The following is a 25,529-nucleotide window of genomic DNA, read 5'->3' as shown; positions in this document are numbered from 1 at the left end:
TCTCTTGGGGGCCCACTTGGCAGGAGCCTCTGGGTGTGTCTGGGTCCGAAAGCCCTGCCTGTCCATTCCAGAGAAGTCTGCCCCCCTCACCTCGGAAGCCTGTTAGGTCACTGGTGACCAGTGATTAGGGAGAGGGGCTTCTGAGCGTCACCTCCCTCCACAGAGTTCCATTGATAGCAGAGTGAGTGATGCATAGTTGGACTTGTTTTATTCAGTTTAATCCAGGGCGACTGTTTTAAAAATCCATACACGGGACGGGGTGTGCATACCACACATGGTCTCCTCGACGCCGTGCATGATGAATTGATCAGCACAAGACAGGGAACAGCTGCAGATGAGCCCTGATCCACTCAGGCTCACATGGTGTTATCCTCAACAGACCTTCCTAGAAGACACTGAAATACATTCTGCCCTGGCAGTTTGTCTAAAATAGAAACCCTTGAGTTTTGAAACTTCTGGTCAGGTACTAAATGGAGACCGTGTTCCACTTTGGAAAGGGCCTCAGCGTATGTGAGGGCATTTTGTGTTAGGAGCACCAGGAAGGCTCAGAGGAGAGTTGGGCAAGCCTGCGCTGGCTCTGACGTGGCCCATGGCGCCTCTCACCGTGGAGAGGCCACTGTACTTGGAACCCCCTTTGCAGTCAGGTTAAACCTCCAGAAACCAAGTCTATAGCCTGTGATTTGCCCTCCTCCTCCCCAGACTTCCCTGCTGAGGTGTTGCCGCAGCTCCAAGTAGCAGCTTGTTCTCCAGCCCCAGAGGAAGCTCTGGGGCCGCCCTGAGGTTGTACCCCCCGGTCGCCAATCCCCAGGCCCACAGTCCCCTCTGTTCCCGCAGAAATTCTCTTTGCCCCATGCCTCTAGGAACTAGCAAGGCTGGGGCTGAGAGAGTACGCTGGATGAAAAGAATAAGAATGTTATTCTCCTAATCAGTGTCTGAAATGTGATACGTGGCATCTTTCCTACCCATGCGGCACTGGTAGCGGGCACCTAGTGTCTGACCCTGGACCAAGCTGGCCTCTAGCTCATCACTCCTTGGGTCTGGAACATGGGGCAGCGGCACCAGACGGCCTGGGAAAGTGGGCAGAAGTGGGCCTAACAAGGCCCCTCTCAAAAGGTTCAGGCCAGAGGAACGGCCTGCTGCCCCTCCCAGCTGTGGGGAGGAGCCAGCCTGTCTTGTCTCTGCCAGGACACAAACTGCCTGTCTTGCAGTGATGCTGACATTCTTGTGCAAAGCAAACACATACTAAACCAGACGAGCCTTTTCAACAAGGCTTCGGGAGAGGAGAGACGTGCGCTGGGGAGCAAGCAAGTCACGACAGACGTCTGCAGAGGATGCGAGGGACATGCCCTTTGGGAGATGCCCGGGCTCTTCTCCAGCCCTGCAGGACACGATGTCTGGGCTCCTTGTAAATGCCATGACTTACACCGGTGATTCTCAGCATTTCAGAGTTACATGTCAAAGTTAATGTTCCCAATAGTATGTCATGGTCCCAGAAACCCCAGCCAGGCCAGCCAGGATTTCTTGGCACAGACAATGTAGACCCTACAGAGACATTAGGCTGTGGATAGAAATGCCATCACAGCATTAAGTCCAATGACTGGAAACAAAAGGAAAGGCACTCTCCTCTGGTGGCTGCTGGCCAACGTGGTAAAATGTGGTTCCTAAAAAAAAGTAGCTCAGGGCGCGGCAAGTTCACACAAGCTGAGCTGTAGTGTGTACGTGTTCCGCCCAAGAACATGGGCTCGGGTCTACCAGATGCCTTTCTTGAAAACACCAAAACCCAGGCTGCTTGTGGCTGCCTAACAGTGTCACGGGCCTGTGCACACGGCCTGGGGCCCAGGAAGGGAGCACTGCGCGGGGCCTCAACTCCCCTGCCATTGTTCTGCGTCACTGTGGGTGCGACTTGCATTTGGCCAGGGCTGGCCCCTGACACCACCACCCACGGACCAGGCCAGGCCAGGCCATGGCCTTGTCTGGACAGGAGGTCCCCCAGGCTGCCCCCTCCCTGCTGCCTGGGACCACAGCAGCAGGGAGATGGGCAGGCTCTGCAACCTGAGGGAGTGTCCTGGCCTGCGGCCGCGGCCCAGAGGGGCAGCTGACTAGGCTCAGGGCATTCTGTGACCAAGAGGTGGAGGCCACTGGACTGTGGGCCCTTTCCTTGACCTGGTAGCCTTTCTAGGTCAATGTGGCCAGGGCTCTAGGCTGGTTGGGGAGAGAGAATTTGAGCACAGTGTGCTTCAGAGCACTGCCTCAGTTAACAGCCACCTCAAGTAGGCGCCTCAGCCAGGATGCATGCCTCCCTGACCCTGCAGGCCTCCACCCTTGGATGTCTCCCCCAGGGCCTGCCAAGTCTGCCGCCGGCTGAGCACCCACCGCACCTGTGGGCCTGACCTGTGCCCTAGGCTCCTGCCTTCGCCCAACAAGCTAGGCTTCTCAGGGGCCAGGAGGGAAGCACCAGGCCAAGCTGTCATCCTGCACCGTCTAATCACAGCAGGGTGGTGCCGTCAGACATGCCCCTGGCTGCCACAGCCCAGCTCAAGTGTCATGGGGCAATCCCTTCCCTGCACTCACAGCAGTGCTCTGACTCTCCAGGCCTCTGCCAGCCTCCCTGGCCCAGTGGCCACTCACTCCAGGTCCCAGAGGTGACCCCTGACCACCTGGTGGTACTCGGAGCCTGGTCTCCTATCTTAGGAAGTCCCCAGGGCCAGAGACTTGGCCTTTCTTTGCCCTGAGCTCTTAGCAACAGGGTTGCTCATTTAGCTAAGGATTTCCACCTTCCGCAGGAAAATGATCCGGGTTTGACAGCATTAAGACAGACGTTAACTTTGGTCCGGAACTGTCTGGCAGTGTCTAGGCAGCCTTGTCAGCAATCTGCGTTTCTCTGCATTTCTGAAATTCCCCATCAGGCGGGCACTTTCTGGTCCCTCTGGATGCCGCACTGGCCCTGCCCAGGAGCGCACGCTCACACCACCTGCAGGCCACGCTCGTGCCCGTCCAGCTGCACCTTGAGCTTGTGCAGCTCCTCGATCTCGCGGTTGTGCCGTTCAGTTTTGTGGCGCACCAGCGAGCGGTAGAAATGGATGGTGAAGACCACGAAGATGAGACCCACAGGCACCATGATGATGGTGGAGACCAAGGCAGCCTGCCAGCCCGTGTGGCCGCCGGGGCCGGGCGGGGGGCCGGGCTGGTGGCGTGCATCCACTGGCAGAAACTTGATCCAGCAGAGCAGCACCACCTCGGCCAGGAAAAGCAGGATGCCCAGCACGGTGGAGAAGCCCCAGGCCAGCTCAATGTAGGGGTGCATGCGTTCGTGCGGTGACTCGCTGATAGAGTTGAGATTGTGGATGTTGCTCACCGCCTCCACGTTGGGCAGGATGCACGTACTGATGAGCAGGGCGAACAGGTGCACGGCCACCAGTACCGTGGTGCAGGCGCTGAAGGCGATAAGCAGTGGCCGCGGGTACTGGTACTGCGTCTCCAGCTGTACCTCCACCATGGCTACCTGCAAGGCAGAGGGATGCTGGGCTAGGGCATCCTCCTTACCGTTCAAATTCTAAGGAGAAATCTAAAAAGTACAGAAGAGACTAAAGAAGCACTGGGTGGGGTGGGGATCACAGCCTGGGTACCGAGCTCTGGCCCTGGGCAGAGGCCACACTCTCCTGGGAACATGCGGCTCCAGTGTTGATATCAGAGTCAGGCTGCAGTGGGGCTTAGCTGCAAAGCAACTGCTGATTTTTCAAAAAATAAAAACTGACCTTTCAAGAGGTTAAAAAAAATGTAATAACACAGGCTCCTCATAGTCCTCAGACTCAGAGCTGCGCACCCGCATGGCCTCACCCAGGCCACACACAGGGTGCCTCTCAGCAGAGACCAAAAGCTGGAGGGAGAAGCCAGGAAGGGGGCCGGGCTGGAAGAAGGGAGCTGAATCATCAGCGGCAGTCACAGGAGGCCAACAGGCAATGGATAAGTCAAGAAACAGCAGTTCCAGAATATTATTAGAAATGTGGAGACGTAGGAGCTGCAGGTGGCTGCCCCCTGGGGGTGGGAATGCGGGGTGCTGGGGTTCATTACAAGCCCCTGCAGTACTTAATTTTTAAACTGTGTGCGAGTATTAACTTTGATAAAATAAAAATGACTTTTAAATGAAAGGGAATAAAAGGCCTACAGAAGGACCAGAAGCCCCAGCTTACCTCTGAGGCAGTGAGTGTCTATAGACATTTAGGCCAGGACCTGCTCACCACAAGCCCTAAGGGGCTTTCCAAGTCCAGACTGGGAACCATGCCCCCACCATGCTTCCCTGGGTCACAGCCAGTCCACTCGGGATGGCTCCCCTGTGGCCCACACCCCACCCCAGCTCTGTGGACCAGCCTGAGTGGCGGGTGTAGTCCAGGCTCACCAAGGACCTTCTCCCAGGCACCCAAAGGTCAGAAACCAGACCCATCAGGAAGGGGCAGCGGGGAGGCAGAAAGAAACCAGAGGAAAGCTTTTCCACTCACTCTGTTTGTCTCCTAGATCTGAACAAGAAAGAAGAGTTCATAACTTCTAGCAACGACTGCTTCTTAGAGTGAAAACCTCATCCCTTCACCCCATCTTCAGTGGAGATGGAATGTTTGGTAGGTAAAAAGAAGCTATGGCATTCCTAGTGGACCACGGCTGAGCAGAAACTCAGCAGTGATCACTGCTCCAAAGAGAGCAGCCACAGTACTGAGTTGAGGGGTGGTCCTTTCTCAGTGACCCTGTGGGCTGGGTAGGCTCCTGGGACCACAAAGGATGTGACACAACAAAAAAGGATGTCGAAAACCTCAGGGGCACAGAGATAGGAAACAAAGATGATTAAGGCCTACAAGGAAAGCAGTTTTTGTTCCGCTTCAAGAGGAGAAAAGGCCAAAAGGCCATTTTTCTGTGTGTTTATGCAAAGATTTTATGAGGGGGTCTCGGATCACTGTGCTAGGGGAAGGATAAATATGAAGAAATAAGCTTTAAAAAAAGAAAAATAAATAAGCTTAAGGTCAGGCATAAGCATCTTTTGTTGGACAAAGGAACAGCTTTGCAATTCTAATTAGGGAATATATATTATAAAGAGGGGGCTCCCCCTGGAGAACGGCCGGTTTTCATTTTTCCACGTCCCTGCCCTTATTCCGTTGTGGTTTCCATAGTGGACGTACTAACTGACGATCCACATTCGTCACTTCTTTCTCCCAGGGCGCTCTGCAGTCTGAATAATTATCTGATTTACTGGTGGGTCTGTTCATCTACTCAAGTGGGTGTGGCTGCTTTCCCCACCCCAGGCCGGCCCCTTGTTGTTTCCACTGCCTCCTGGTTTTCAGGCTGGATCTCGGATGTCCGTTAGGCTGTGGCAGCTCCCTGAGAGGGACCTTCTAGAAGAGGGCACAAGGGCAGTGTTTGGCTTCTGAAATGTACACCCAACAGCTTAAGGAAGCTCTTGCTGGTAAAGAGATTCCCCATAAACACTGAAGAAATGAATTACCACTCCCATCCCTGCCTCTCCATGGTCACTCTTCTCTTCTAAGAACACTTTATGCCCCTGAAGGCAGCCATTAAGTCTCAAACTACTCCAGAATTTACTCTTTGTTTTCTGACTTTAGTCACAAGGGCTTCTTTTCAAATTTTAATGAGGGGTTTTGTAGCCTTCAAACTGGGTGAGCATTTTGTTGGGAAAAACAGTGGATCCTCCCTAAATTTGGAAATCCAAATGTTTGGAAGACCAGGGTCTCAAAAGACAGCAGCAGACAGGAAGTGATCTCGGAGACCTGGGCCCCACACAGAAAGGAAGCCATTCTCCAGCACTAAGTCATGCAATACTTCTCAGAGTTAGTTTTCCAAAGTTAAAAAAATAATAATAAATACAGGCCAAAAAATGTACTGCAATACTGTAATTCTGTGGAGGCGAAGATAAGATCTAATTTCAAAAGTGACGTCTAAACCTTTCACACATATTACTTAAAATTAAGCTTGAGAATATATTCTCTTTTTAATGTGATAGAAACCACAGGAGGAAAATCAAGCCAAAGTTATGCCATGTGATTGCACACTTTTGTAATTATGTTTTAAAAAATAAAATGCAGACCTAAATAAGCCTTTGCTTTATAGACCTAAACCCAAATTGACTGCCTTCTAAATTTGGTGACCTCTGCCCCGCCCTGTACGAAGTAACGCCCTGATTCATTTTTCAGAGGGTGACCAGTGTCATTGACCGAGCAGGCCCTTGTCATGGGAGTGGCCACAGTGGCTCTCTCAGACAGCTTTTTATTTTCTGCATATCAATTTGACAACTGAGGCTCTGGGCTATGGAGAAACAGCAATTGTTTTCACATTAAAAAAAATGACTTCCAGCCCAAAAGGACCTCTGAACATACAACAGAGAAAGAGGGGGTGGCCACAGTGCCACGTGTTCTCACTCTGACTACCGATATCCCCACCCTGAAGGGATGTGGGTCTGCTGGCTTTGGAGTCAGCAGGAGAGGTGGCCCTTCAGGGCATGTGGTTTTTTTCCCCTAGAGACAGACTCTAGTCCTGGGGGAATGACTCAGAAGGAAAGTACATCCAGGCAGCTGGAGTCAGGCCAGAGGCTCTGCTTTGTCACCCCAGAGACGACATTCAGGGAGCATCTGTGGCCCTGGCTGAGCTACACTGAGCAAACCCAATTAATCCCACAGTTCCTGCTCAAGTTTCCAAACTTTTGGGTGGTACCTGAGATGGGCAGATGTGGGTACTTACCCTGAGGAAACCCTGTACGCTGAAGTTATTTTAATTACTCCACTAACTTCCTCACCTAGTAAATACTTTATGTGAATGTGGGAGTGGGCTTTCCGAGGGCTGTGGGGCTTGGAGACCCCCCTGAATGCCCCAGGTAACCCCTCCAGTGGACAAAGTAGTCCCCTTGGAGGAGCTGCGACACTGGCAGCGACTTCCAAATGGTCCATCTGGCTGCTAGCAGGGCCTGGAGGGAGTGATTTGCTCCCGGACGTATCACAGGATTTCAATTAGCAAGAGCCCGTTTTACAGCCGTGCTTCCCACCACGTGTTTGCACTCACCATGGCAAAGCCCGAGAGGAGGGCGGAGGTCCGGCTGGAGGCCTTCAGCTTGGCCCTGCTCAGGTAGAGCTTCCTCCAGGAAAGGGCCTGCACGGAGTGGTGGTTGGAGGTGACCAGTTCCAGGTAGCTGCGGCGGACCCAGTCCCGGTAATCCATGCCCTTGTGGCCGGGCTCAGAGCAGGCAGGAGTGGAGGGGTCCACAGGCACGTTGAGCTCGGCACTCATGGTGGGAGCCAGACTGGGGGCAGGAGAGACACACTCAGGCATCCCAAAGGGTTCCCAGGGCCCAGAAAAGCCAGAATTCAAGTCTCTTTAACCTCCCCCAGGGTCCACTGTATACACCCTATGCAGGGGTCATGGAATCCAGGGATGGGTGAGTGTGGGGCCCTGGCCTCTGGAATGTGGGGACCACCTGCAGGAGAGGAGGGTCAGGAGTGCACCTCCAGGAACCACTGCAGCATCCAATGTTCCTCCACAAAGCTGGAATCCAGCCTTCCATCCCAGGCACAGACAGACTCCAACTGAGTGTGGCTCTGGGGTGAATGGAATTCCAACGTTAGCCAAAAGCACCTAAGGAATCCTCTGATGTGCACTTACCTTCACGGAATAGGAAGCTGTAGCGTTTAAGAAAATTCTAGGACTGAAAGCTTCTAGATTTGACCCCGCTGTGTTATCCTGAGTATGACACCTGACCTTTTCAACCTGCTCACCTTCACATGGAGACATCCCCACCCTACAGGGTTCTTAAACCAAATAACCAACCACAAAACTCAAAACTGCTTTCCAGCGTCCAGGTAGCTGGCATCAACATGAAATCATTTCCAAGCAGCTGCTAGTCTCTCAAATCCCACTTAGATTTTAATTAGTACGGTTCAGCCTGAAAAATACCTGGTTTATATAACTAAAGTCAGGCCATATCCAGGCTGCAATGGAAACCTTTAGCAAAGTGAAAAGCTAAATTGACCAACTGACATGAGCATGTGTTTTCAGAGAAATGAAGGCTGGAGACCCCTCGAGTTGTCCCAGGTAGATATCTAGTTTGCCAATAACACAGAATGAAGATCAGAAGGGCTGATCTGTTGAGATTTGTGAATTTAAGCCCAGATCTCCACTAATCCAAATAGGGGATTGGAGGTCTCATGTGGCCCAAGGAGCTGGCCGGTGCGGCAGCATGCAGGATCAGCTCTAATTAATCTGTAGGGCAGGCTTCAAGGGCACAAGCACCTCACATCTCACTTGGCATCAGATATTAACTTGTACATTCAGGCCCGCATAGGCCCGGTGAAAAGCCTACTTAAGGCTATTACAAACAGATCAGTGTTCCAAGGTCCCAGGGAGCATGGCTGGGGGTGGGTAGGCGGGGTAGGGGTGTTTCCCAGGGTCAGCGGCTGATTAAATGCCCCACACCTGATCCATCCATGCCAATTCCTCAAAGGATTCTCTAGGGAGGTCCTGGAGGCGGGGAAGGGCTCCCTCTTTTGGGGTGACTTCTTCTTGGTTTTCTACCAGGCTTTGGAGGCACAGCTTTTACTGGCCAGCAGGGCCCTGGGGTACAGTTCTGTCCTGTTCCATTTCTGCCCAGGGATGCCAATTACAAGAGGGCTGACTTGGGAACCTTGGTTACTCCTCCCTCACCCTCGACTGCAGCCAGCAGTACTGCTTTCTAGCACTTCAATCACAGGAACGTCCCTTCCCTTGGGGAGAATTCAGAGAAATGTTCACTAACCAATCTACTGGTTAGCACCAAGTAATTTAGAATGGCATCATTTGGAACTGCATTTTTTCTCTTCCTTCCCAAACATAACAGAAGTGAGCCCACAGGTATGATGAAGACACGGTACAGCGTGTGGAGGGGTGAAAGGCACAACCTTTGCCCCCTCAGAGGATCTGTCTCTCCATCCTGCATCCAATAGCTGCTTACTGGGCCTTAAGGTAAGACTGCATTTGGTACCTAAGTATCAAAGAGGAGAGGTGAGAATCCTGTGAGTTCCTTTAAGAAACTCACTGTCCAGTGGGGGAGTGAGATGAGGGGGTGGTTCTCATCCAATACACTAAATGCTGCTTTAGTGGAGGGAGTGTGAGGGTTGAAGGAGTAAGGGAGGGGCTGGCTGCCTCTACTCTGAGGGAGCCAGGATAGGGACAAGGACATGGGTAGTGAAGGTGGCACTGGCAAAGAGGAACCCTCCCTCAAAGACAAGATGCTGCCCACATGGGAGGGTTCTGAGAGGCAGGGGGACACGGCAGGAAAGCAGCTGCAGCAGGGGTTCAGGGAAATGGGGGGTGGAAAGTAAGATGCAGGGAGTATGTGGAGCCCAGGCAGTGTGATTGTGCTGGACTTGGATCTGGTGGTGCCCGGGGCTTGTAAGTCAGGGAGCAATCTGGGGTCAGTCTGGTCTGTGTGCCCACTGAAATGGTTGGCTGACTGGGAAGGTCAGGAGGGCCTGGCGGCCTCTGAAGGGAAGCACGGGGACAATCAGTGAGCATGCTGAGCTCAAGTTGGAGAGTACAGATGGAGAGTGTGATGGGCAGTGAGGGCTGATGGTGGCGTCTGGGTCATGGTGGCCTCTGAGCAGCGGCTGGGGCAGCCTCAGCTCTGCAGATGTCCTCAGAGTGGCAGGCATTGGGAAGGAAGGGCTGTCTGCTTGCAGCCTGGGTCTTGAGGTCAGCCTATGCGTCCTGAAGACGGAAAAGCCGCTTCCTGCAGAGGGAGCAGCCCAGACAGGATTCAAATCCATCCTCACCCTTCCAGCACCCGCGTCCTACCTTGGTCCAGGCCTCCTCCCCCTGCCGCAGGGAGAGGCAGAGTCTGGTACTCACACTCCACGGCTGGGCTCAGGCAGGGGGTGGGGCGGGACAAGATGGAGCCCGACATTTCTGTCAGGTGGCAGAGGCGCCAAAGGATGCGCTTGTGGGGGGGTTTGTTTTTGTTTTTATATAAGGGGCAGTCAGAGAAAAGAGATCTTGTAGAATAGCGTTGACGCTCTCTAACGATTAGCTACTCTCCTTGGCAGGGTTGTTGAAAGCATTTCCAGGGGGTAGGTTTTGGGGTTTGCCTGTCTTAACTTCCTTTAAACATCTGGGGCACGAGCAATGGCGAGTGCCACGCAAAAACGGCCGTTTCTGACTCTCTTTTTGTCTCACCGTGCGGGGCAGGGGCCCAGCAGCACCCCCTCCCCGGGATCTCCCGGAGGAGTCCACCTGCATCCCTGTGCCTTCCCCTCGGGAAGCCCCAGCAGCCCCAGGACCCACACTCGGCCCTTGCCCCCGATATCCGAGTCCTCTCGGCGCCGCACCCGCCCGGAGATCCCGCCGGGCCGGGGTTACCTGGTTGCCTCCCAACTCGGCAGCCGTCGCGTCCCAAGCCTGCCCACGAGGAAGCCCATCCCCTCCCTCGTCGAGTCTCCCTGGTGCAATTCCGGCCCTCCCTCGCCGGGGTGGGGATCCCACTGCCCCCGCCAGACCCCCCACGGCGAGCACTCACCGAGCTGCGCTGCCCGCCCGGCCCGGCTCCAGTTCCGGCTCGGGCTCGCGGCAGGCGGCGCTGGCGTCGCCCTGTGGCCCCGTGGCCCTGTGGCCCCGTGGCCCGGCTGGGGCGCCGAGCACGGCCCCCTCCCTCCTTCGGCCCGTCCCGCGGGGTCCCCCCAACCCCGCCCCCGCCGGCCCACCGCAGCCGCTGCCCGGGCAACGGCGCGCTGCCGTCACGTGACCTGTCTGCGGGGGTGGGTGGGGGCCACGGGCCACGTGACCAGGTGGCTCGGAGGGGCGGGGCTCAAGGCCCCTCTGGAGGGGGAGCCCAGGGGTCCCTGCGGTGTGGATGCAGCTCCCACCAGGACCACCGCGGGCCGCGGGCTGGGATGTGAATACCCGCCAAGGATGCGCATCTCTTTTGTTTCTCGGTGCGCCGCGGGTAGTAATGAGCAGCGATCGGCGCCGCAGAGGCGAGGAGAGGCGGAAGCCTGGGCATCCCTCGCTGTCTCGTCACACGGGCGCCGGCGCGACAGAACAGGGAGGCTGTGCTTTCTCTGCCCCCTGGGTCTGGCCAGCACGTTCAGGGCAGGGTGAGCCCTACTCTGCCAGAGGTGTGTGGATCTGAGTGCAGAATGGGAGCACGGGGTTCCCAGGGTGAACTCAGGAGGATGCCCAGGACTGGTCACTGACTCTGTGGAGGGGTGGGAGCCTGTTATCAGGCTGCAGGGCGGGCAGTGGGTGATGTGGGAAGAAAGGGGTGTAGGGGAGGCTCTCTTTGGGAAGGGTTCGGGCGGCGACGCCCGAGTTTGCCAGGTGCACAGTGGCACTAGTCAGAGCGTTCACTGGAGCTGGTCTCCCAGACTGCACCCCCACCCACAGGCCCAGTGAGACCTGCAGGGTCCTAACCCGGCTGCGGCAAGCTTGGCGTACCGAGAGCGGTGGGGGAGAGTGTTTCTGCCGTACCTCCGGCTCCTTCCATTCGCAGGGAACCTCTCACCGGCAACGGTGAACTCTCCGATCTTACAACCCAGACATTCAGACAGGGACGTTCTTTTCAGGAAGTGCACATGAATTAATTCAGTAAGAAGCGAGATGGGTTCATTATCAACCTGCCTATGCCAGACGGCCCCTCAGAGTCCTTCCTGCGTGCCCTACATAGGATTTTTCCATCTGTTACAACAGCATTGGACCGTGACACATTTATCCCAACGAAAGAAAAAAAGAAAAATTCCACTTGTGTCAGACAATCCAAGTTTTCTGACATTGGAAGAGTAAATGTTAGCAGATGTCAGGCCAAACCCGTTTATACTTCAAGACACATTTTCGGGGCCAGTGCTGAGAGCTGGAATGGTACTTTTTAATCCAGTAGGACACTTAAGAGCAGACTAAGCCAGTTTCCCCCTGGTAACTGCCCTAACAAAGGGCAGAAGAAACTCCTGGGGTCTGATTACCTCCCCTTCCCCCACCATGGCTACAGGAAAGGGATCGTTGAATTTCAGGGAGCAAAGTCCTCAAAAAAAAAAAAACAATCTCAGTGTGGCTTCCACACCTCCAGCTGTTCTTAAAATGGACTAGGAAACAGAAAGAAAATACTTTGTAAACTGCAGTCGTTGCATCATCGATTAACGTTCTTTCAGCAACAGTCATTTGCTTGAGTTCTCACCCTTGAACCCTGACTGCCCATCCTTTAGAAAGCTTCCTACACCAGTTGGCCATGCCTCCACCCCCAACACATTTATCCAGCATGTCTGGGCAGAAGAGAAACGAAACGTTAAGTCATAATTACCAGTGCTTTGCAAAGCTAGTTTCTTAACCAAACCCAGAAAATTACTTTCCCCACCCTGTAAGATTACAGAGGGTGATGCCACCATGTTGGAAGGAGAGAGGTTTAATGATCACAACATTAAGAGTTGCGGTGGGGTGGCCCCCTCAGGTGCCCAGGTCGTTGAGTGGGAGTTAGACCGAGGAGAAGGTTCAGGTAAAGGTCCACAAGTTCCAGCCGCTCAGCTGAGATGTCTGGGCTCTAGTTTATGCTGTCATTTCCTTGCCTGCTTGTCTGGGCGAGTCATTTTCCTATCCCAAGGCCCTGACTACCCCACATTTGAAAAAGACCAGTTCCGTGAGGCATATCTCAGGGGTCACCCACCTCCCAGTCTCCTTGTCACTGTGTGCACCTTCATTCAGGGAAGACCGTGGTCCTCACTTTCCTCTCTACCCCAGGTCTTATCCAGAGGATACGACGCATCAGTCCTGTCCCCTTGGCCGGTCACCCCTCTGGCTTAGCCCTCAGGATCACCCTCTGTGGAATCTTAAATTCAAATATCCCATTTCTGACCCTTTCTTCCTCACTCAGTTACCAACCCCCACCTCTTCCTCGACCCCGCAGAGACCCACTTTTCTCCCTCTCAGCCTCCTTTCTGCTTCAGCCTCCTTCCACTTCCAACCTCTCCTGCCCCACCGCTCCCCACTTCACGCCACACTTCTCAGGAGAGCTGTCATCACTTCCTCCACTTCCTCTGAGCCATCTGCAGTCTACTGACCTTGTGCTGCCAAAGCCAGATGTCTCAGCCTGTGCCCTGTCTGTTACTGGGCACCCCTTCCATCTGGAAAACCACTTCTCCTGGGATCCCATCAGACTTTTCGCCCTGGGCAGCTTCCTCTGCTGTCTGTCCCCCTACGTGTGGGTGTTTCTCAGGGTCCTGTCTGGTCCCTCTCTCTACACTTCTTCCTGACTGGCCTCACCCACTCCCTCTTTCCCTAAAGACTCCCAAATCATCACCTACAGACCCGATCTCTTCCCAGCCTAGCAGGGCTCACTCCACGAGGATCACCTGTCCCAGGGAGGGTCCCACCACCCACCCAGCTGGTGAATCTCCAGATCTGGTGTCATTCCTGACTCCCCATCTCCCCTTCAAGTCCTGTGGGTCCTACCACCTAAAGAAATCTCCCCCCACCTTCCTCACTGGTCTCTTGTTTGAATTCAGGCCATGTCATCTCTGGTCTGGGTTACTGAGCTGCCCTCCCCTCATCCCAGAGGCCTGGGCCCCCTGCCTATGCCGCACCTGGTGCTACACCGCTCTGACCTTTTTCTTACCTGTGTCCCTGATAGCATCTGGAGCTCCTTGAAGGCGAGGACTGTGTTGTCTAACAAAGCACACTTAGGAACCCTTTGGATTTAGCACTTAGTCCTGCTCAGTAAAGATTTGTTACATTCTTGGGAATAAAAAAAAAAAACGAAAACTGCCTCAGGACTGGCCCCAGGCTGATTTCTCAGAGTGTTCACCTTACTGAACTATGTTAATATACGGTGATTGTAGCTTGAATCAGTCAAGTACGTCAGTCAACATCAATTAACTTCCAAAGGGGAGAAGGAGAAAACAGGGCTGTTTCCTATGATGATGGCAAAGGAACCGGTTTCCACACAGCTCTCCTTCCATGCAGCCTGCAAAGCAGATTTAGTTATGTTCCTGTTTCCAAAAGTCAATAGAACATCACACTTCTAACTCAATTTAATAATTTTTTCTCCAAAAGATAAATGGTGAAAATAGAGGATTTAAAATGACGTTACTTTATATGCTCCAAACCAGTGTTTCACAAGGTTTGGGGAACAGGTATCCAGGGTAGTTTTCTGGGGTACCTGCTTAGAATGCGTATTCAGGGCCTGATCCCTGAAGAATCAGTGTCCTGGGCCGTGGCCGGGGTCTGGCTTTTTCGTACGGGGTCCTCCCCTGCTGTGGTACTGTGCGCAGCGAGACGGCAAACTGCAGAGTCTACCCTTGGGTTCTTCCTGCTGTAGGAGCAGTTTTTCTGGTGTGAACAACTTACCTGCTTGCTTTCAGTCACTGAGATTTGCTCAGCCACCTAAGTGACATTTATTGGGCACCTATTACATCCCAAGCACTGTGCTGGCACGAGGGTTCAGCAGGGAACAGGAGAAGCATGTCCTCACTGTCATGGAGCTCCAGGGGCATGGGGGCTGCCGGTGTGGCAGGGCGCAGGTAGGTGAGCAAGGGATGGAGCTGTGGAAGAAATGAAAGAGGATGGAGGTGGGGGGTGGGGGTGGAAAGCTGAGGCTGAAGGGAGAGGCGGAGCCAGGGCGCAGTTCCTGAGGCAGGAACTGCCCCTAGGGGTGGGGCCATCGGGAGCAAGAGTGAGGGAGGGTGGGCACAGAGAGATGGAGACAGAGGCCGGATTGGCCTTCTGCTCTTATTTTAAGTGTAAGGGAAGCCATGTGGGACTTAACGCAGAAAGGTGGCAAGATCTGGTTTCTGCTTTTAAAAGATCATCCTGGCTGCTGTGTGGAGAACAGATTTGGGGGTCGGGGTGTTGTCGCACTCAAGTCCTTGTGCCTGATACACAATGAGGCTAAACTGAAACATCAGAGTTTGGAGCAGAGAAAGGTTTATTCGTCCAGGAGGTGCCAACCTGGAAGATGAGAGACGTAGATCTGTCTCACATCCATCTTGCTGGCTGGCAGGGCACAAGGCTTTTAAAGGCAGGAAAAAAAAAAAAAAAAGTAAAGAGAAGGAAGTCTTTGCGATTTCAGCTTCCCCATAAGGCCTCAGCTGCAGACTTCTCGGTACCCACACTGTCTTGTGACTCGATGTGTCTTGGTGATTGTGTTTGATCTATGTTCCTGCAAAGCAAACTAGTAAATCATGGTCTTGGGATACCTTAACTTCTTTCTGGGAGAGAGTGAAAGTAATGGTTGAAGCATTTTATTATGTACTCAGAGCCGATGTGACTGGTTAAGGATTTTAATTCCCCGTTAGCCCTCCTGTTTTCCTTAGGATCCTTTGGGCCGGCTGTTTCCTTCGTCTTTGCCTTCTCTCCCTTCCCTAATTAGTAAATGCTTGAATCTGCCCTGTGGAACTCAGGGAAGGTCTAGGATATTAATGCCTTTTTCTACAAACAAGAAACAAGGGACATGGAAAGGCTTTTGTACCCAGAAGGGCCCCATAGGGTCCTGCTCGCTTTCAATCCCCCACTTTCTTTGCTGCTCCTCAGTCTTGAGGCTGGACAAGAAAGGGTAGGAAGTTTTGGACAGAGAGGTTAATCATAAACTCAGCAGACAAACTTGGTTTCAGGGGGACTCGGTTTCAGGGAGCATGAGTAGAAAGAGGCCACAGCATCCATCCAAGCTAGAGTTGCTAGTGGCATGGACCAGGGTGAACGAAGCAGAGACCATGACAGAGAACAGGTCTAGTGAGATGGATGGATGTGGGAGGGGCTGAGAAAAACAGGAACCAAGGATGAGCCTGACTCTGCTTAGAACCTCAAGCAACTGTGTGGATGTGGTGCAATTTACCAAGCTGGGAAGATAGAGGAGGCACGCGCTTAGGGGACGAAAATCAAGTTTTTCTTATATTAAGCTCGAGGTGCCCATTGGACAGCCAAGGGGAGACATCTGGGTGGATGTTGAGTCTGGGGCTCCAAAGAGAAGGCCACCAACGGGCTGGATTTGGCGAGACTAGGAGGATTTCAGGGGCTTGACGGGGATGAAATCTTTGAGAGGGATGAGAGCCAAGAGGTGGCAGCAAACAGAAAACTTGGAGTCTGGCTGAGAAGGGGAGGAGATGCATATGGGGGGCGGCGGGGGAGGGGCAGTTGAAGGAGCACACGGAACAAGGGCTTCTGTTCTGCTGCTTCACCATGGGAGAGCCGGGCTGCTGGCTGCTGGGAAGGGGCCAGGAGACCGGGATGGGGCGTGTTCTGCACTGTAGGAGCGGAGGGCAGGGTGCACTGGCTCCGACGCTGTGGGCGGGGGATGAAGTGATGGGGGCTTGAGGGGTTGGCCTGAGGCTTCTGCTTTCTCCACAGTTCACCAGTGGGGGTGGGGGGGAGGTCTGGGAGGGAGGACACGGAAAAGTGCCTTTTAGAAAGCGGGAGAGTGAATATACTAGGAGAGGATGAGGTCTAAGGAGAGGTGGGGAGCGCTGGGTTTCCGGGTGGCCTCCGTGCTCCTACATTCACCGGGGACTGCTCAGTCCAGCGGCCGGGTTCTCCAGTGAGATACAGGACCGTTAGCACCGGGGGGGGGGGTACAGCACTAATGCACAAGTCCTTGCTTTAGGAGGCATCTGTCTCTAATTGTAGGGCTGCTCACGCACATTCACTCACTCTCCAAACACACACACTTAAGTCTCATTATTTGAGGTAGTTGTGTTCTATAAAGTCGCCAAAAACACTGAATTAGCGAATTCTGAACCATTCCTGCTCGGGGGAATATGAGGTTAGGGTTCTGTGAGCCTCTGGTTGCATCAACCCATCAACACACACCATTGTTGTATGTATTTCTGTTTAAAGACAATCTCATTAATATGTTATACTGAGATTACTGAGACTCATTCATATGTAACAGTGATTTATTAACCCTGGACTCACAGCCTGAGAGAAGCTGCTCTAAGACACACCCCAGCTTCCCTGAGCTTAGGAACACCGGGTGGCACCTAAGCATGGTGCTCTGGGGACATTTTAGATGGCAAAATCATCAAGAAAAAGCACAAAAATGCAAAACTCTGCCATTAAATAGATAAATTTGAGCTGAAGCAGGAAGGCAGAGTGCCTCAGTTGGGAACGCGTGCATCAGGCAACTCAAATTTTCACCGCTCTGCACGTCTGTAGAGGGCTGCAAAAGCACCATGAGTACTGATTTTGGGGGGGTTACTGATAAAACTGAGTGAATGGGCCAATTCACAAAAATAGAGCCTGTGGACCACAAGGAGCGTCTGTATTTAAAACTACATATTATAACACACTATTATATTGTTATGCGTACACACACATGCACCACTTCCACTCGGGGGGGCTCATTAAAGGAGCAGCCTTCAGCCTTGGCACTCTGCCTGTCAGGTTTGGGCTCCGTGCAGCCCCTCCCCAAAGCGGCACAGCACAGTGGGCCGGGGCCAGGAGGATGGGTGCTGGAGTCACGCTGCCCAGGTTCACGTGCCAGCTCCACCACCTCCTTGGTGGGTGACTTAGTCAGATCTGCTTCACCTGCCTTCACGAATCAAGTCGTTCATTTAAAGACTTGCACGTTCCCCAAGCGCACGGAGCCTAACAATAAGATGTTTGCCCGAGGTCCTCCAGGAACTTAGGGTCAGCTGGTCTGGTTTGAGCTGAGCTGGTTAAGGCTGGATAGCACCACTGACCCTCCACATGGGCCTGCATGTGTCTACTTGGTGACCTTTTCACGTCAAAGGACCACCCTCAGATCATGCTGAGCGCCTCCGGTTTTGAACGTGCAGAAGCCTGTAGCTGAGTTACACCTGTGCACAATGACCATGACCCCCACCTTTTCTCAATCTTCCCCGCTTTCCCCATGCTTCACACCACCCTGCTGCTTTATTCTTTAGCCCATAAATATCGTGAGCTTTTTGCCTTCAGGGAGGCAGATCCGAGATCTGTTTTTGTCTTCTCGCTTGGCTGCCTTGGGAGCAAACTCTCTGAGGCAAACCTCGGCATCTCAGCATTTTGGCCTGCTGCGTGTTGGGCAAGGGAACTAGGTTCGGTGAGAAATTTGGTGGGCCAGCCAGAGGGTAGGATGGACCTTTTGCCTGTGGGTTGTCAGCCCCTTGCTGGTATCGTGAGTCTTGTGAATTGGAGCCGCTGCCTCGTTGGTTTATGCCGCCGGGGCTGTGCCCCACCTGGGTTTCTTCGGTGAGACGCGGGGACCTTCTGTGCTTAGTTTTGTTTCATAGCAAAGAAACGGTTTGGGGGCTCTGGGTTTGGAGGACGTCTTTTGGGTGAGTAACACACCTGTGCCTAGATTGTTTGGCATTCCTGTCCAGATCGTGGGTCGGGGCCTATCTGGCAGGCAGGATTTTGGTAGAAAATATAAAAGGTTTCAGTTGCTGACATATCTCATTCCTGGTTTGGAGGCCCAGGGCTCTGGTGTTAGATCCTGTGTGTTTTTGGTCTTTGTGTGTTTTTGCCACGATATCCTTTAGAGTCTGGAGCAAAAGAGCCTGAAAATGGATCTTTCAGTTACAATTTTGCAACCAGACTTTGTTAAGTGGGAAGAAAAATGGGATGAAATGCCTTACGTACAGCCCTTTGTTACTGTATCAGGATAAACCTGTGCAAAGAAGATGTAAGGTTATGGCCCAGTGGGAAGGGAAGGCAAAGAAACCCGTCTTGCTTGATTCTTATGAAAAGGAGGGCAACTTGCTGGTGCTTCAGCTGAACCCTCCAACCACCCCTCCTCCACCCCCACGTGATGGCGCTGCTGTTGCTTCACTGCTGGCTCCTGAGCTGCAGCCTCAGGCTTGGAGGCCCTCCAGTCTCTGAAGATGGAGAAGTAGGGATGCCTCCTCTTCTGGTACCCACCAGGACACTCAATTTGGCCAGGGAGCCACCCAAACTCAGGCTGGGCAATAACCATTCAGGCAAGTGCCCTATGGGGAGTGAGCGCTGAGACTGGGCAGCCAATGGGATGGATCTAGGTCCACTCTCCCTTTTCAACTTGGGATTTATTTAATTGGAACAATATGCCAACTTACAGAGATGACCCAAAGAAAATGGAAAATTTTTTTTTTTTTTGGACAACCCACAGCTAACCTGGGCAGATGTTCAAAATTGATTAAATAGCGTCCTCACGTCAGAAGAATGTTGAGTGGTGCTGGATAAACCTCCGGAGGAGGCAGATGGGCTTCACACAGAAACCCCTGGCCACCCAGTACGGGCTGCTGCAAGCATGGTTGTACCAACGGTGGGTCCTGATTGGGACAGGAATGCTGGAGGTGGGCTAAAACTTGAGCATTATGGGGACTGCATTTTTGCAGGCTTGGGAAGAGGGGTGACAAAACAAAAATGCTTCAATAAGGTACAGGAGATAAAACAGAAACCAAGTAAGGGTCCTTCAGAATTTCTATAAAGGGTCATTTAAAGCCTGGAGGCAACATACAGAGACTCTGAGGTGCCAGAGAATTTAAAGATGGTTAACATGAACTTCATTGATCAGAGCATCCCCGATATGCCAAAGAAGCTGCAAAAGGTGGAAGGGGCTTTAGGGATGCCCATGTTTCAACTTGTTGAAAGTGTCTACATTTTCAAACGGCGAGGACCAGTTCAGGAGAAAAGGGAGCAATAGAGAATGACACAGCCGACCACTCTGCCGGCGGCTGCTGTAACACAGGGAAGGGCAGGACCAGATGGAGGACCCGCCACGAGGGACTCGGCAACAGGTACGAAGCCCCAAGCTTCCACTCAAACAGGGCACCCGATAGTGGCACCCTGCCAATGTGCATTTGCAAACAGGAGGGACAATGGAAAAATGTCCCATCCTAAGATTCTGGAAGAAGGTAAACAACAGGTGGCACATTAGATGCCCGAGCTAACTGAGAAAGTCAGCGGGCGAGGATGAGGAGGCCCAGAGGCTCCTTTAAATCCCAAGCCTGTCAACATCTCTCACGTCGAGTCCCGGGTGACTATGACAGTGGGCCATTTGGCCATTAAAAAAAAAATTTTTTTTTTGAAATTGAAGTACAGTATTTTTTTTAATAGACTATTTTAAAAAAATTTTTTTTTGGGGGTAATTAGGCTTATTTATTTATTTAGAGGAGGTACTGGCGATTGAACCCAGGACCTCATGCATGCTATGCATGCACTCTACCATTTGAGCTATACCCTCCCCTCTGGCCGTTTTTTTTTGTTTTAATTTAAGTATAGTCAGTTTACAATGTGTCAATTTCTGGTGTACAGCATAATGTTTGTCATACATACATTCATCTTCATATTATTTTTCATTATAGATTGCTACAAGATACTGAATATAGTTCCCTATGCTATACAGTAGAAACTTGTTTATCTATTTTACATATAGTAGTTAGTATGTGCAAATCCCAAAATGCCAATTTATCCCTTCCCACCCCCTTTTCCTCTGGAAACCGTAAGTTTGTTTTCCTGTCTGGGAGCCTATTTCTGTTTTGTAAGTAAATTCATTTGTGTTTCAGAATACAGTCTTGACTTTGAACTTTTGGGTTGAATGTGGCTCTAAGGTGTCCAAGAAAAAGGGGACAGAGTTCTCAGCCTTCTGTTAAAATACTGGGGTTTTGAACTACCAGAAGGACCAAGACTTGCTCCCTGATGGGAGGGCAGCTGTAGCCAGGGCTGCAGTTCCCACCATCAGGAGGCAATTGTGGGGATTCCTGGGAAAGACTGGGTTCTGCTGCATTTGGATCCCCAACTTTGGACTCAGAGCAGAACCACTTTAGGAAGCTCTCAGAGGAGGAGACAATGAATCTCTAGACAGAAATCTTGGAAGAATAAACATCCAGAAGATCAGTTCCATCCTTCCTGGACTAGACCTTGTGAGGAATGTGATGGGAAATGGAAAGCATGCTGCAGAGGACAACGGTGGACAGAGATCATCTAAACCTTGGCTGGTTCCAGACCCCCTACGCTGATTCCTTCAAGTGGGCAAGTGAACCCCTAACAGGCCTTAAGCTGCTTTTCAGAAAGAGGCCGCAAGAAAGAAACTAAGGCTTGGAAGGACAACTCAGTGGTGAGGACTTGGCAAACTTGGGCAAAAGCAGGTAATCTCTCTAGCTGGTGAACGTGTCACCAAACCCTTTTTCTGTACTGGATCATTGCCGATTCCTTGATCATGCCTGTCATTAATTTTCTGACTGTCCCTAACTTCACTGTGACTTCTGATGTCACATACTGGATTAGGCTAATCAACAGAATTTCCTGTCCTCTGCTTTTCCTCCTCTAAGCTGAAATTTGGTCCCTATGTCCTCAGATTTTTAAAAAGTGGGGAGCATATAGCTCAGTGGTAGAGTGCATGCCTAGCATGCATGAGGTCCTGGGTTCAACCCCCAGTACCTCCACTAAAAAAACTAATTGCCCGCCCCCTCCCCCAAAATTCCCCCCAAAGAAAAGACCCCGGAGTCTACCCTGGCAAGTTTCTATTCGGTGAGGATACTGTAGAACCCATACTTATTTTTCCCAGCCTGTGTTCCTTCCATATTTAGTATCTAAGTGTTTCAGCCAAACCGATAATGATCGGGACACTCCAGCATGTAAAAATGTGAGACACTGACCTCTGGCTTGACAATGTCCTGGATATAAAATCCCTAAAAAAGCCTAAATTTTAACAATGTGTGCCCCCCTCAGGGTACATCTTCACGGTTTTAATGAGCAATCTTGGGCCTACGACAGCTGGCACATAGGTGGTATTTGTTTATTGCTATCAGAATGCTAACTTGAAACTGGGAACAAGAGAATGTTTTCAAATGAGTGCCAGTTTCATTCCTCCAGGCCTTGTTAGGGTCAGGAAGTAACCAGAGCAGTCAACGCCCCCTCATCCCTCAAGACAGGAATGAACAAAAGATAGAAGGGACTGAAACTGTGGGTAATGGCCAGTCAAGTCCATTTCACCTGCCTTCACTAGTCAAGGTCATTTGTTTTAGGACTTGCATGTCCTCCAGGCAGCAGGTGCGCTACACAAGGTTTGCCCCAGTTGTTTTCCAGGAGCTTGGAGTCAGCTGTGTCTGGTTTGAGCTGAGCTGGTTAAGACTGGATAGGACCACTGAGCCTCCAACTGGGCTGTGTGTCTGCTTGGTGACCTCTTGACGCCAAACGGCCACCCCCAGATTGTGTTAAGCACCTCCATTTTTGACCGTGCAGAGGCTTGAAGCTTAGCTACACCTGCACAGAATGACGGTCACTGCACCCTTCCCCAGCCACCTAGCCCCATGCCTCACAAGCCTCAGACTGCCTTGCTTCTTTATTCTTTATCCCATAAATACCTGGAGCCCCTTGCCTTCTAGGAGGTGAATCTGAGACTTAGTCTGTCTCCTTGCTTGGCTGCCTGGCTCCCTTTGCTACAAACCCTGGCACCTCGATGTCCTGGCTTGCTGTACATTGGGCCAGATGATCCTGGATTGGTAACAGTCACAAGGGCATTACTTAATGATTCTTCCCCAATCATGGCTTTTTTTGAGGGGTGAGTGTCTCACCCCCTTCTCACTGATGACATCTAATTGTTCCCTTTTCCCAAACGATACCCTGAAGAAATGAAACTGAGCAGGATCCTGGGGGGCCTCCTGGGGACAGAGCGCCCCCAATGTCCCCCACCTCTTTTGTCTGTAGAAAAACTCCAGTTTCCTAGGCCTTCCCTGAGTTCCCAAGAGTAAATTTAATCGGAAGTGAGAAAATGCAGAAACAAAGGAAAGCAGTCAAGCAAGAAAAAAATCATAGTTTAGCCACAAAACAAAGTCAAGGACCTTTTAGTTCCTCCTCAATCCTAATTCAATTGAACTGTTTTCCAAATGTCTGTCTCCCTACCAAATGGGAAAGCTGTTTCACTTCTAACCCCAGTATTCAGGATAGAAGAAAATTCTCTAGTGAAATTAAGAGTAACTACTCAGGACGTGTATCACTGCTTGCTTCAAATCTGCTCCTAAAAGCGTATGTACAATGTTCGTGTGACAGTTTGATATAACTGATAAAATGTATAGCCTGTAAAATGTTCACTGTCCAAGTTTCCCCTGATGTGGATAACTAGGCAAATATATATAAACAAAAAAGAGGCCTAGCATGGAGGGATGTGATGGACCCAGGGCAAGCGGAAACCACCCTGGCATCCAGCACCAAATGTTTTGATTATCAATGCTTTCTAACACTTGCAAACAAAAGGGGAAAATGATGGAGGAAATGTTCACATATTGAGGTGTGGAGCAGTCATCCTGGCTTATACATGACTTAACTTAGGCCACAAAACAGGCTGTTCTAACTTTACCAAACATACACTGTCTGCTTTAAAGAAAAGAATACATTTAAAATATCAGAATGAATTAACTGTGGTTCAGGAATCCAAAATGATCTCTGGGTGGCCATTATGGATCTGGTTTCAGACATGTTCCTGTGTTACTGAGAACATGAATTTTCTCAATTGTATCAGAGTCAAAGACATCACCAGCCATTCTCAGAACGTTAGCTGTTAACTGCAGCTTCATGGTTGCTCTCCTCTAGTAACTCTAAAACCGTTCTCTTCAGGAACAGCAAGAAAGAAGGCTTGGGGTGTAACCTTCCAGGAGAAGGCAACTAGACTCTTCAGTCAGACTAGTACTAGATAATAAAATTGCTTTAAATTATATTTTGACAACAAAAAAACATGTGTAGTGGCCAATAGCTCCCTGTATATATTATACCCCTGGAGAAGCAGAAATCCAAATAAACAGAATTAATTCAAAAGGGTACTTGATTACAGAAAGTACATAAAGAGGACCCACCCCAAAACGTACTTTCCTGGTTGCCATCTGGACCAGGAGGACTCTTGGGGCACACAACAAAGTAACATGTCTGCTCGTTTTCAAGTGTCTGTCCAGGTGCTGGACAAACCAATCAAAGAGAGGTAATGTTTTCATAATACAAAATAATGACGCTAAGCAACTTGAGAGTGCTTAAAAATGCAAGTCAGTGACTCTCTTCTCTATAATTCTGAAAAAGTGACCTTGTCCTTCAGTCAGCACCAGTAGCCTGAGTGGTCATGGCCCCTGTTCTCTTCAGGATTGAGAAGTAGTAAATAAGAGACTGAAACCAAGCAAGACCCTGCAGCACCTCCATCCCCACCCCGTGGCCCATTTGTAGAAAAGCTTTAGCCTCTAAGGCCTTCCTTGCAGTTCCAAAGAGCAAATTCAATCAGAAGTGAGAAAATGCACAAAGGAAAGCAGTCAAGCGACAATAGTTTAGCCCTATAATAAAGTCAAGGAGCTTTAGTTCCTCCTCAAGGGCTACAGGTAAATACTGAGCCACACCCTTGTTATTCTGCAGCTATTAAGACCCCCAACAGGTGGAAGAAGTTAACTGCATGCTGACCACCAGCACATAAACCCCAGCCAGACTGGTTGGAACCAGAAGGCTGATGACTGAGATTCCTAAATCATCACCCTGCTATTCACCATCAACCAATCAGAACTGTACATGAGCTGCCCACACACCCTGTGACCCTCTCCCTCAGTCTTTAAAATTCCTTACCTGAAAGCCACTGGGGGGTTTGGGCAGCTCACGTTCAAAAGGCCCAGTCCCCATTACCACAACCTGGTGGCCGTAGATGGGCTTTGCTGCGTATTGGGTGAGTGCATCCAAGTTTGTTTGGTAAACAGAAAGACCAAGAGTCATTCAACCTAAGGTGCTGCTAGCCCCCTAAAAGTCACCAGAAACTGCTGCAGGACACTCTCCCCCGAACATCATCTTCTGACATCAAGTAAAGGTGAAAAAACAAACCTCCATCTGGCATCTTCCCATTTGTCTAGTCATTCCCCAACCTGTCCGCACACACCTGCTGCGGTATCTCATTAAGATACCAGGTACCCCAGGCCTGAGGTCCCTGGCAGAGGCATGGGGTGACTTGCCCAAAGCATCCTGTCTCATCAGGGTCAGGACTCAAACCCAGGGCTCCAGGTTCCACGCTCTGGCCCCCTCAACAGCCTCCAGTGCGTGAGAGAATGCCCACAGGATCCAGGCTGCAAATTCAAAGCAGGAGTTACAACACATACTGTGGGGGGAGAAAAGGAAACCAACAGTTCAAAGATAAGACACAAAACTGACCAGCCAGCCCCTGATGAAAGAGAAACATGGCTTTCAAAATGTACAGTCAGGGTGTGTGCTAATTTATTAGGGCTGACTCTCCACTTCAGCTTCCTGGGAAAGAAAAATTCCTGTGACTTGAACTGAGGAAAGACAGAGCTATCACAGATGTCACATGGCTCAGGGTAGGGCCAGGGAACGAAAAAAAAGATGTTTCTCAGTGGCTTTGAGGGAAGGGAAACTATTTTTCTTAATTGTATCAAACTCCATAAAAGGTACAAAATAAACCTAGAAACTTGGAGATATCCAAAAAGTGAGCAAAGGCTCTAATTAGAAACCATCTCTCCTTCCTGTTGGCCTGAAAGGTGCCCTCAGTCACCTCTCATTTTCTGTTTAGAGCCCCTTTACCTCCAGATGAAAATACAGCTTTTGGCCAATTCATCCACCTCCCTGCAGTGCAGCGAGGATTC

General features: G+C 51.2%; 1 protein-coding gene and 1 long non-coding RNA gene across 3 annotated transcripts; one reads left to right on the top strand and one right to left on the bottom strand.

The window, feature by feature from the left end:
• Positions 1-191: 191 nt before the first annotated feature.
• On the bottom strand, positions 192-11,519 carry ORAI2 (ORAI calcium release-activated calcium modulator 2). Of its 2 annotated transcripts, none has more exons than XM_074345877.1 (3): positions 10,538-11,519; positions 7,057-7,294; positions 192-3,502 (listed from the first exon to the last, which is right to left on the bottom strand). In XM_074345877.1, the coding sequence occupies exons 2-3, from the start codon at positions 7,279-7,281 to the stop codon at positions 2,963-2,965; spliced, it is 765 nt and encodes a 254-aa protein (XP_074201978.1). In that variant the 5' UTR covers positions 7,282-7,294; positions 10,538-11,519; the 3' UTR covers positions 192-2,962. The 2 variants fall into 2 exon arrangements, with proteins under 2 accessions (XP_074201978.1, XP_010951033.3); XM_010952731.3 differs by lacking the exon at positions 10,538-11,519 and adding an exon at positions 10,381-10,505.
• On the top strand, positions 3,479-23,001 carry LOC123616244 (uncharacterized). Its single transcript, XR_006724143.2, has 3 exons — positions 3,479-4,613; positions 8,864-8,988; positions 19,079-23,001. It is a non-coding gene; the product is annotated as an uncharacterized LOC123616244 (long non-coding RNA).
• The last annotated feature ends 2,528 nt before the right edge of the window (positions 23,002-25,529 follow it).

The sequence above is a fragment of the Camelus bactrianus genome, chromosome 18 (assembly GCF_048773025.1).
Source record: "Camelus bactrianus isolate YW-2024 breed Bactrian camel chromosome 18, ASM4877302v1, whole genome shotgun sequence".
Taxonomy (NCBI): Eukaryota; Metazoa; Chordata; class Mammalia; order Artiodactyla; family Camelidae; genus Camelus; species Camelus bactrianus.
The sequence above is the reverse complement of the archived record's forward strand: the minus strand, read 5'-3'. Positions and strand labels throughout refer to the sequence as shown.